Here is a 12,500-nt window from a genome sequence, read left to right on the forward strand (position 1 = left end):
CTTTCCACACTCTGGTGAGAGAACTTGGTGTTTCTGACAGAGTAACGAACATAAACGAACATTCGGGCTTTGTTGCTAAGAAGCGTTGAATCATGGGTCAGAATTTAAAATATTATGGGATGCGTTTCGATCGTAGAACTTTGGTCTCCATATGATGGCAGGATCGCAAACGATCGCAGAACTTACTGCGATCTGCGATCCGCGATCGTCTACGATCATATGGAAATCAACCTTAAAGCTCGTGCACTTAACGTACGTTTTAACGATGTTTGCATAGGCTGTTTGGCTCACGTTTGCATGGTAATAGAGGTTACTTCCTGGAGGATCAGTAGGAACACCATCATGACCGACATCCCATTGCTTAGGAACACCAACATGGCTGCTGTGACGTCTCGTGAAAAACACTCTTATAATCTTACCTGTATGAATTAGGGAAAGGGTTTGAGGGGAAGAAAAGGATCCCATTTTATCTGATCATTATGTGACTTGAGGAACTTCAACCTGTGTTATTTTAATTTGTACCTTGTTTCAACTAGATGCCTCAAGTGTGATTCAGCATATATTGGAGTTTGCTGCCCCAGCCCGCGGGATTCGAATCTACCCATGGCATTGGAAAAACTGGATTTGCCTACGCATGGAACTGTATGGATTTTATTTAAGCAGTGAAATGTGTGCATCCAGTGGCAACTTCCCAAACACAAGCAAACCCTGTATTGGAGACAAAAATTGTGGACAAAATGCTGGCTGTGTTAAAGAAACACGTAGATTGAGAAAACCAGGTACCAGTCGTAGAGCACTGAAAGGACTGTGTTCGTTTTGTGATGACACCTGCGCCTGTCCAGTAACATTTACAAGCACGGTTAAACATGATAGCAATGGGATAAAAATGGGCGAGACTAAATTTGTTTGTCTCTTAATTCTCTGATTTGCTTCAGCTCTCTTCATATATTTAATTTTGACAGAAATAAAGAGAAGAGTCCCCTTAATGATAATAAACCTGTGATAGCTCAATCCAAGAATTTTTTTTGTATTACATTGTCTCTTTAGTCATAGATGGTTACAGCGATGGTGCACACTACAACACAAGTGGTGAGTCATGTCACTGTTACCATGGTTACCATGGCCCAAGTTGTGAACACTTTGGCTGTTCCTCGAACCCTTGTCGTAATGGTGGCCTTTGTTCAGAGGTCAACAATACCTTCACGTGCACCTGTCAACCTGGCTATCATGGTTACTTCTGTCAAAACGTTTGCAAGTCTGGTCACTTTGGTTACAATTGCGGTGAGAGATGCCAGTGCACAGAACACGGCAGCTGTGACATCACCACTGGTCACTGCAACTGTAGGAGGGGATTTTGGGGAAGGTACTGTGAAAACGTTTGCATCCCTGGATACTTTGGTTACCTCTGCTCCCAGAGATGTCAGTGCAAAAATGGGGCATTTTGTGATCCTGTAACCGGGTTGTGCAGCTGTTCATTGGGGTGGAGAGGAACTGTGTGTGACAGGCCTTGCGCATGGAACACATGGGGTGAAAACTGTGCCCTCAACTGCTCGTGTTCAGAACATGCAAAGTATTGTGATCGATTTACAGGGAAGTGTGTCTGCCAACCTGGATATATTGGCGAGTAAGTTTGTAATAGAAATGCAACAACAGAGATAAATTTTAATGAAAATTTACATGTAGAGGACATGTTGGCCTATACTGAGGGTTTCACAGGGCAAATGAACTTGCCGAGGAACTGCTGTCTGTGTAAAATTGTATTGTTAGTGCCTCCCAAAAAACGTGAGAGGTTGAAGATGCCAACTGAGCATAGCAGTGTCCTCACATCGAAATTTTGCTTGGTGACCTATCTTCGTTTTTTGCATGCACGTACCATTCACGATGGCACTTCAAATAAAAAAACGCCCTTTTTATGTATCTTAAATTCAACTAGATAACTTTTTGTCATACTCTCTGACAAGTTAATTAACTTAGGGAGATTTCCAGCAAAGAAACAAAAACGGTAGGTCACCGAGTTAGTTTTTGAAATAATTTTCAAAAACTGAAATTGAATGGGCCTTTTTGTGGACCTGGTATGTTGCCATGGTAACTGATATGACGCCATAAGTGCCCTTAGAGTATAGGCCACTTGCCCCCCCCCCCCCCCCCCAAATCTTGCATAAGCGTTGTTTTTGTTTTCTCTTGGGATCATTGTAAGTTCCAAGAGAAACTGGAAACAATGCTTATGCAAAATTTGGGGAGACAAACAAGGAGTATTATGGTATTTTCTGAAATGGCTATTACCCAACAATAGAGTTGCAAAGACATTTATAGTTTGCCTACACTATGAAATATCCTTCTTTGGTATCTTTCATCGTTTCACAAACACCGTAGCAAGAAAAAACCCTTTCGAGCCTCCATAATGAGTTGGCCAAGTAGTTCAAACATCAAGCAATAGAGGTGCTGCTGTTCTCTCCCAGTTTTATTCTCAAGAGTAATAGAATCACTGGTTCAGAAACCTCTCTTATGTTTTTTTGGGTAGGCTATTTTAATTTGATGAAAGCATTCTTTAGTTGCATAATTTTCTGATCGCCCAAGTCCTGATTCTATAGTTTCTTCAAGGAAATAAGCTTTGAATTTATTTATTTATTTTTTTATTTTTTTATTTATTTATTTATTTATTTATTTATTTATTTAAACATATTTGAGGCCGAAGTTGGCCCTAAGAGTTACAACGCTCATCTGGTAGAGGGCTCACTTCGATAAATACGTTAATTACAAACATGATTTAATCATATAGGGTAGACAGACTAGAGACGAACATAATGGCAAAACAAACTAACAAAGCCAAGAGGAAGACAATGTGGCATTAAGCATTCCTTTGAAATCTTTTAGTTTCACTTAAAATGACTGAACGTAAAACAATAAATAATTGTTTTGCTAAGGCAATAGAAAACGAGAACCTTACAGAGATCTCCAATGCGGAAACAATGCCGGTGAACTGTTTGGAAATACAATGTACCTGCTGCTTGTAATGTTGACTGAAGGAATGATGACAACCGGGAATGAGTTATATAAAGGATGCCCAGCCCTGTCAATGAAGAGAAGAACGTGCGAGGACCCTCAGAGATGGACATGAGCCATGCTTGCAGTGATTGGGCAAAGAGAGGCCTTAACCGCAGCCCATATAAACAAAACAACCTTGTCGGAAAGCGTCAGGTTTGGACACATAAAAGTCCTGAACTTTTAATGTGAACGCGAAGGCTGGAGAGACATACTTATGCATTGACTTTGCAATAGCTTAATAGTTACATGAATGCAAGGATCAAAACTGGAGGTGAGAGTTAACTCCCCAACCAAAAGAAAGCAAAAGAAACCCAAACAACAGGTGACCCAAAGCATGATATGATCTGGGTCTTGCATCGGCCTTCCTAAATGCAATATCTTAGTTCAACCAGGCGGCCAGTTGGATGAGCACTGCAGAAGACAAGACAAGACAAGACTTTATTTCACACTTCCTTAAAACATGATATTGAATTATAAACGTACACTTAGTTCATTCAAAGATATCAAAGACGGAATTGCCCAGCGCCTAAGTGAACCATATAGTTTCCTAGTTAGACACTAGAAGATCCAGGCGTAGATGGTAAACGCCTGAATCCAAGTCAGAATGTCGGTGATCTCCAGCGCACACTTCCTTGCGGTAGCAACAACCAATTTGTCATCCAAAGACGTATGGGGCTCAGTCTCCTGTTCCCATAAGCTTTCCACCAAAAGGTCTAACCAGCTTACTTGGTACCTGTACATAACCCGAACCAACTACAAAAGCCTCTCCGACTGACGACGCAGTACACGAAGTGCAAGTTGATGGCCACGTGGGAGACAAGAACGAAAATGAGTTGGAAATTTTACCGGTCGAAGGCCAGGCAGGAGAAACGAAGGATGATGGTGCGGAAATTTCCACGATTGGTGGCTGAGCAACTGACGAAACCCCAGGGTTTCCCACGGTGGAAAAAGAGGGAACAGCGACGTTACCTGATGTTGATAACAAACTAGAAGCGATAGATTGAAGCCGTGATTGGCACATGTGCCTCATCAAACGAAAGAAATGTGGAAGAGCTCTTTGTCGAATTCGACCCTCCGTTCGCTTGAAATGCCGCTGAAATTTGCTGGAGCGATTGGCCCAAAGCTTGGGAAAACGCCTTAGAAAGTGTCTCACTTGAGATGGTAAACATTGGCTGAAAAACTGAGGCGGTTGTCGCAACTGAAGAATTGATTGCTTTGCCTGACAATCCATGTCTTGCATATCCAAAGACGCTGCAGTGCTTTTGTGAGTAGCCCGAGGTGTGCTAGAACGTGAAAGAAGCGTAGAATCGAAAGGGTCGCCGAAGAAAGAGGAAAAACAAGAGAACGCCAAAACAAACTCGCTACGAACCACGCTGGAGGAGAGAACTCCTCACGCTGCCATAAACGCCACGAGTACGATGCAAGGAACTACTGCGCGTGCGCTTACAAACTGACCATTAGCAACACGGGCGCTCTTAGTTGTTAACTACGAAACAACTCCAGTTACCTGGCTTTCCAACCAGTAACCACTGACACACGTTAGTTTAGGGAAAGACTGTTGAGGACAGAAGAAAACAGGACAGATAAACAGTTTTGTTTATTTAATCTTTATTGATATATCGTCCGCGGATTTGCCATGTCGACGGTGAAAATCACCAGTGGATGACTGAGCAGTTGGACCATGATTAAGTGACGATGGCAACTGTGTGACTTGTAGATATCCTAAAGAAAACCTCAGAGATCTGAGTCACCGAAGTCAGTTCGGGATCACTGGAGTTCGATAATTATTGCCCACTTTTCGTTTAAGCATGAGCCATAATTCCTCTCATAATGCCTTCGAACTCTTTCTCATAAGATATAATAGTTAGCTTTAGGTTTAATTATGTATCCTTAATTTTTTTCTGTCTGCCATCTGGTACTAGTTCCTCCCGAGTGGTTGGCTACATCAAGCAGAATAAAAACATAAACAAATGCGCACAAGGCATGCCGTTCGACAATGAGTCTTTAAAGTGCTACTATGACCGAAAAATCAGTGTTTATTTTTCTTTGGATTTCAAAACTAAACAGTAAGTGACCCAAGTAAGTGACCCAAGTTTTAAGCCTTGATTCGAAAAAGGTACCTGTCTATTTTAACTGGAATTTTCTTATTAAATGGTCCGCCATTACTAACTTATAAGATCTTGAGAAAGCTGAATCGAGGAGAAAATGACGTCAAAGATTCAATAGTGTAAAAATGCAAAGCGTGTGTACGCGACTGAATTAATATGCAGCACGGGAGTTTCGGGCTTTCAGACTTTTAAACTCGTGTTTCGCATGTGTAAATTATAATAAGTTGCGTTTACACGCTGAAATTTCAGGCTAGTGAGTAAATGATGCCGCTTTTCCCTAGATTCAACCCTCTGAGGTCCAATCGGTCAGTTTAGAACGTGAGTAATGGCGGACCGTGAAATCCAAAACTTACACTCAAAATCAAAAACCTTTGGATAAAAATCAAAGCTCAAAATTTTGCCAGTCATGTGTTAAGCAATCACACTTTCAAAATCTGAAGGAAAAAAGGTGGTGATTTTTTTATCATAGTGGCCCTTTAAGAGGCTGATTGCATGCCTAGTGTGTAGTTTTGTATGTGCATTGTGTGGATTGAGTAGTTTTCCTTGATTGTCGGTGTGATTTTTTTTACAGCAACTGTGAACAGCTTTGTCCTTCAGGAACGTATGGATACAATTGCAGCCAAAGCTGTCAATGCAAAAACAATGCAACTTGTTCCAGACACGATGGCACATGTAACTGTACCCGGCGAGGCTGGACAGGGGTGCTCTGTCATCACCCATGCCCTGGGGGACTCTTCGGGGTGAACTGTGCTGAGGGATGCAATTGTCAGAATGGTGCAGCTTGTAATCGAGAGACAGGTTTGTTTTTGTCACAATGGATCTATCCCATGCCGTTCATTCATTCATTGTTGCTATTTTCATTCTCTGCTAGGGTCTTGCACCTGTACGAGCGGTTGGTATGGCCAGTTTTGTAACAAGTCTTGTCCAGAGAATTTCTGGGGAAGCAATTGTTCCATTCCTTGTACTTGTATTAATGGTGCACGGTGCAACCCTGTGAATGGTGAGTGCAGCTGTCAGGAAGCGGTTGGATGCCGTTGCACTCCAGGCTGGACTGGGTTTGACTGCAGTGTACCATGCAATAACTCCTTTTGGGGACCGAACTGTCATAACAATTGCATGTGTGGAAGGTGCAATCAGGTACATTAAAGAGACCTTATATGGAAAGACACGCTGCTACTATTTTCAACCTCAAATGTTGTTGAACAGCGTTTAAGCGAACTGTCTTTAAGCTTAGAGTTATAGTTCACATTTGTCAGAATAAAACGGCTTAGCATCCGTCCGCGACCATGTTTGGTTTGTTTCTATTGCAAGAATAATCCTGGCTGTGAGCTAAGATTTTTTCTGTTTTCTCCTCAACAGACTACTGGCACCTGCCTCTGTTTACCTGGTTATCAGGGCTCTAACTGTGATCAACAATGTGGTAAAGACAGCTATGGGCAGACCTGTACCTACAAATGCAGCTGTCGTTCTTTTTCATCTGTCAGCTGTGACCCATTTGACGGCAAATGTCACTGCAAGCCGGGTTTTACAGGACCTCACTGTGACGTCCCATGCCCCGCTGGGAAGTGGGGATTTAACTGTTCTCAGTCGTGCTTGTGCCATCATGGGGATTGTGATCCAGAGTTTGGTAACTGCACTTGTGCTAGAGGCTGGCAAGGGTCGTTTTGTGACCAGGCCTGTCCTACCTGTGGCCAGCCTTGTCCTAAATGTTATCACGGAAACGAATCATGCGATCAAGCCTCAGGAAATTGCGTTTGTCCTCCAGGTTACCGAGGAAGTTCTTGCCTGGAAGCTTGCAATGCAAGTTACTATGGCAACGGCTGTCAAAAACAATGCCTTTGTTTGAATGGCGGAACTTGTCATCATGTGACAGGACAGTGCTTGTGTAGGCCAGGATGGACTGGGCTCCAATGTCAAAAAGGTGACAACTGTTTCCTTTACGTTGTAACTTTACATCAAATATGTATATCGTACCACAGGACATGGCATGGTCATAACAGTGCTCGGATCATGAGTCAGTTTTTTTTATTGAAAGGCACATAGGGCACATACTTCAAATTTAAACAAGCGCCATTTCAGTTATTCTTTGGTGTGTAGCTTTGAACAGGGGCTGCGGAGTATGTGTGAAAGTTGGGGAGGGGGTGGGGGCTAGGTTTTTGTATCGATTACGGAAGCGTGAAGGGAGTGACAGAGGTTTAGGAGAAAACAATTTTGGAGGAAAAAAAGTTGGGGCGAGCATAGCCCACTCCCCCCTTAACCAAACAAGAGTAATGGAAATAAAAATAGGTGCCAGGGAAGTTGTTTAGTTTATATCCCTCGTACAGTTATTGCGCTTCTTAATATGCTTAATTTGATTCCCCACCAGAGTGTCCCAAGGGATCCTATGGTCGCAACTGTTTTCAATCTTGCTCTTGTCTTCATGGAACATGTAACGCAACAGACGGCTCGTGCACCTGTGATCCGGGTTACCATGGTTACTTCTGTGATAGGCCTTGTCCGATTGGTTACTATGGACCCCAGTGCGGTAGGAAATGTTCATGTTGGAATGGGGCCCAGTGTGACTACAAGACTGGGCTCTGTAAATGCTTAGCTGGTTGGACTGGAAAAACGTGCGAGAAGTCGTGTAGTGCTTCTGGACGTTTTGGGGTCAATTGTTCTGAAAGGTCAGTATTTTTTAGGTCTAACATCGTCTGTGCGAAAAATAAAAATTTCTCAACGTTGTACCAGCTCCTGCATATAATACAGTTAACTGAATGATGTCGATCTTATCACCGGTTGGATTTAACGTATGTCAGTAATATCACTGACCACGGTGGCTTGTCAAAACTTGACTGCGTGTTCCATGTTGACTTTTCTATGACGGTGGTGATGTTCGGAGAGACAGCAATGGCTATAATTAGAAGCAAAAACGATTCTTTTGAGAAGTGAACTGTTTATTTTTATGCAAATCTGTTCTTTGGTGCCCTTAAACTGATAATACTAAACGTAAACCGATTACGCTGCTGGTGACGTGAATGAATAAGCTGAACATCTTTCGCACATCCCGCCCTCGTATCCTTGCTGGTTCAGGGAGAAAAAATACGAAAGTTGACTACATAAGAAAATACATAGAATGTTTTGGTTACAAAAAATTCTCACCTGGCAAATCGAGGTGGCAAAGTTAATTTTCCATGTGACTGTGACTTGTTTTTAGTCAGTTCAATTTTCCCAACAGGTGCCGTTGTCCTGGGTCATGTGATCCAGTAAATGGAACTTGTTCTTGCCCTCGTGGATTCCAAGGTGTACAGTGCATGGAAGCTTGCTCATTGGAACAGTATGGAGATAACTGCGCACAGCGTTGTCACTGCATGAACAGTGCGTCATGTGATCACGTGGATGGTTCGTGCACTTGCTCACCGGGATGGTCTGGTTTGAACTGCTCGGATAGCTGCCCAGTCGGTTATTATGGGATGCTCTGTGCTTCTAAGTGCCTTTGCAGTGCTAATAACACAGAGATTACTTCGTGTGATTCTGTGGCAGGCGTGTGTTATTGCAGACCTGGATATCAGGGCTTCAAGTAAGAATCCACTTGGAGGTGACCAATCAAATGTTGTTCGCAAATGATATCACCTCAAAGTTTTCAAAGTCACATGTTTGGGCCATTTTCGTATTTACTGTCGTACACAGCAGTGGGAAACTTCAGTAAAACCATTCTTCCCAATAGACCCCAAGGGTGTGGCCGTGTGAATATCATGGGCCAGCGATGTGATTTGTCCCGTTGCTTACCATTTATTCGCCCTCAAGGGCCACGGGTCTTATTGTTAATTATTAACGGTGGATTCTCTGTAAACTGCACCTGTATCAAGAAATGCATGTAATTAGATGCAAGCCCCAATTTTGATATCCAACACGAAGGGCCCCTCTAAGTCTAAGCATTTGTTACCTGTTTGTAGCAATAAGGTAACTGTAAGGGTAAAGGCGCCCGTAAACGCGTTAACAAAGTTGCGGAAGCAAGTGTTCCCCGTTTGTGGTCCCAAGAAACATTTGTTTGTTTCCTCAGCAAATGTTTCCTCGTTTACGCGCCGTGGAAATATTTCGGGGAAACAATGTATCCTCGTTTGCGGGCGCCTTAAGGGTCAGCGTTATTTTTTCGGTGAGGATGACCGCTGCTTCGGCAGTTTCTCTTTGCTTAAGGACCGAAGTGAAGGGGACAATTCGTGACGTTAATTGTGTGTTTGCAGACGCAAGTGATGTTGAAGTTGGGGAGAAGAGCAACGGGGACAAGTTGCGGCGCTTGTTAAAATCGCCATGCATCTAATGACCTGCATTTCTGGACAAATCTGATGAACTAGCTTGATAGAGCGAGTTTCAATTGAGTGTCGTAAAACCAAAAGCAAAGTAATTACTTTGGCCAATCAAAAAGGACGGAGACAATCCATTAAACCAATCAAAATACGAAGTAATAACAAGTAGCCGACACAAAGCGCGGGAAAATGTGGACGCGTGAGCCATGACTGGTTTTGGTTTTTCTTCTGATTGGTTGAAAAAGTGGCGAGAACTTTCAACCCATCACTGAGTGACGTAATGCAAAACCAAAGCAATTCGCTAATTACTTTCGATACTCGATTGAAAATCGCTCTAGGGAAACAAAGCAGTTTACATTTTTATCTTTTGACCTCAACCCATGTGTTATTGTAATTATCAGGTGCGAACAGCAGTGCTCGGAAGGCTACTTTGGCAAAAACTGCAGCCAGCGTTGCAAGTGTCAGAACAGTTACGCTTGTAATTTCACCGATGGATCGTGCACCTGCAAACCGGGCTACTACGGTGAATACTGTCAATACGCATGCCCTGCGAATCGTTATGGTGTCAACTGCAACAGCACGTGCCAGTGTGTTGCTTCTAATACGATATCGTGTGACAGGGCTGCTGGAACGTGTCGATGCGCAAATGGATACACAGGAGTCTTCTGCGAGAGTGTTTGCCCCGAGGGATCTTTCGGTCACGGCTGCCTCAGAAATTGCCCCTGCCAGAACGGTGCTGTGTGCGATCACGTGAACGGCGCGTGCACCTGCACTGCCGGGTTCAAAGGGCAAAACTGCGACCTTGCGTGTCCGGAGGGGTTTTTTGGAGTGAACTGCGCACGAAAGTGCATTTGTCGTAATGGAGCAAACTGTAGTCGCTTCAATAGCGAGTGCTATTGTCCCCCTGGGTATGAAGGTAACCAGTGCGAGTATGAATGCTCTAGTGGAAGGTTCGGCGTTCATTGTAACAACATCTGTGACTGTAACCTTCATAACAACAACGGATGCGACCCCAAAACTGGCACCTGCACTTGTAAACTTGGCTTCACAGGACCCAGATGTGATCAGGTAAATATCACGTTAGTGTGTGTTGAAACAAGAGCTCATGAGCTGGGAGTCTACAACTCCCATTTCTCCAGTTTCTCAGACCGTCTATAATTACTTTGCTTTCTATATTTAGAACAGCTTTCCCGTCAAAAATTGCTCTTTTAGCCAATCAACGCACGATGTCTCCGTTTTCGTCACATACGGTTGAATAAAGCTGCAAAAAAGGACATTGATCTAAAAAGTCTAAGAAAAGGATCACTCAAAGTGTGGTACAAGTTGTTCGTTCCTAGTCAAGAGCTCTTCCTTTTGGTTGCTTTTTTAGGTGATTCTTGTCCAATGTCATGCAAACAACGTCATGAAATGCTCAAAATTGGCCTCGTCGGCGATAGACTCCATTTAATAGTAATAGCATCTTTATTCATTTAACTCAATGAAAGGAAAGGATGCCAGAGGTTATCCCTATCGAGGGTAAGCGCCCGCACCCGGATGTAATTGACTGAGAGTCGATTTTGATGAGGGAGGAAAACCCGAAGAAAAACCCTCGGAGTCAGATTGAGATCGACTGAAACTCAGCCCACTTGTGACCCGATGCCAGGGTTGAATCTGGTTCACAGAGGTGGGAGACGCGGTTGATAACCGCTAAACCACCCTGACTCCCATTATTTTCTTTTAAGTGTCGCTAGTAGCAGTTTTGACATAAAGAGTCAGTATGATCGCGAAGTGGTTGCATTAGAGAGATCGAGTAATCCTATAACTATTCCAGACCGTTATTTTCATTGGTCCCTATGAGCTGTAGCTTCTTTTGTTATCAGGGAGCCCTAGGTGCATTGTTCTGTTGTATTTAACAAATAAGGAAACCTCGCCTGTGATCTGTTCTGTTGTAAAGCACACAGGAAGCGGATCCGCTTCCTAAGTGCTTTACAACAGAACAGATCACAGGCGAGGTTTCTTTATTTGTTTTACAATAAAAAAATTGACGAATTTCCTAAAATTTCATAAAGCACACTGTTTTAACCAATCAGAGCGCGCGTTATATCGAAACTTAATTATAATATCTATTGTTTCCTTCTCCAATCACAGACCGCGTTTGGAAAGCGACAGGGTCTGACCCCAGAGATTCAGCTTTGCGTTTACGTGAATCGGCAAACGGCAGGCTGGTGTTCTTGTTCTAACTTTCCTCTTCTGAATGTCTCTTGGTAACAGAAAAGAAATCAAGTGAAGTCGAATGCGTTTACATGCTTTTTCGCGGAACACAAATTTCATCCTGACGTTTGCCGTTTGTTGTAAGCGCGAAGCTAAAGCTCACTGATAACTCAAGTTTCTATTTTGAGTCAATGCCTTTTAGAGGACACCGTCGTCTTTGCCTCAACCCGGTAACATCACAGAGCTCTAAACTGGAAAATGCGTTTTAGCACTAAACATGCACGTTAGGTTTTGAGATCGAGAACGTCTGTTTAGAACGAAAATTACTTTTCGTTCAGTCAAGATCATATGTGAACAGAATGCGGTTGAACTGTTCAACAGTGGGGTAATTTAAGTTAATTATGAGAGCATGTAATAGATACCTTTGTCGTGGTTCTGTTTCAACAGCCTTGTGAAGACGGTTATTACGGCAAGAACTGCGAGAATCCATGTCCTGTGTGTTCGAGACACGTGATTGGTCCGTGCATGAAGACCCATGGCAACTGCTCATGCTCTCCTGGTTACCAAGGTTACCAATGCTTGGATGGCTGTCCGCTCGAGCGGTACGGCCCGCACTGTGAGATGTTGTGCGAGTGTCCTGTACATGAACTCTGTCACCAGATTTATGGTGTTTGCTTGGATATTTCCCGTGGAAAGTTTTCTTTGATTGTTAACGACACCATAGAGGAACTCGGTGATATGGTGAGACGAAGAAACATTGAACGAGGGCTGGAGAGATTGATGGATCTTTACTTTGACGAAGGTTTCCCATCCGAGAGACAGGTAATGGAAATAAATAGTGACCATTTTACTTCTGGAAGTCGCTGAGAATTTT

At 43.2% G+C, this 12,500-nt stretch overlaps 1 protein-coding gene across 1 annotated transcript in view; it reads left to right on the top strand.

The window, feature by feature from the left end:
- The window catches only part of LOC138052477 (uncharacterized), a 43,298-nt gene that overhangs the window by 22,856 nt on the left and 7,942 nt on the right, over window positions 1-12,500 (top strand). The window contains exons 9-17 of the mRNA XM_068898986.1: window positions 537-779; window positions 1,048-1,624; window positions 5,725-5,951; window positions 6,025-6,290; window positions 6,513-7,074; window positions 7,519-7,816; window positions 8,368-8,709; window positions 9,838-10,504; window positions 12,074-12,448. Of these exons, the coding sequence (XP_068755087.1) occupies window positions 537-779; window positions 1,048-1,624; window positions 5,725-5,951; window positions 6,025-6,290; window positions 6,513-7,074; window positions 7,519-7,816; window positions 8,368-8,709; window positions 9,838-10,504; window positions 12,074-12,448 (3,557 nt within the window). The remainder of the gene's footprint in view (window positions 1-536; window positions 780-1,047; window positions 1,625-5,724; window positions 5,952-6,024; window positions 6,291-6,512; window positions 7,075-7,518; window positions 7,817-8,367; window positions 8,710-9,837; window positions 10,505-12,073; window positions 12,449-12,500) is intronic.

This window comes from Montipora capricornis, chromosome 6, assembly GCF_036669925.1.
Source record: "Montipora capricornis isolate CH-2021 chromosome 6, ASM3666992v2, whole genome shotgun sequence".
Classification (NCBI taxonomy): Eukaryota; Metazoa; Cnidaria; class Anthozoa; order Scleractinia; family Acroporidae; genus Montipora; species Montipora capricornis.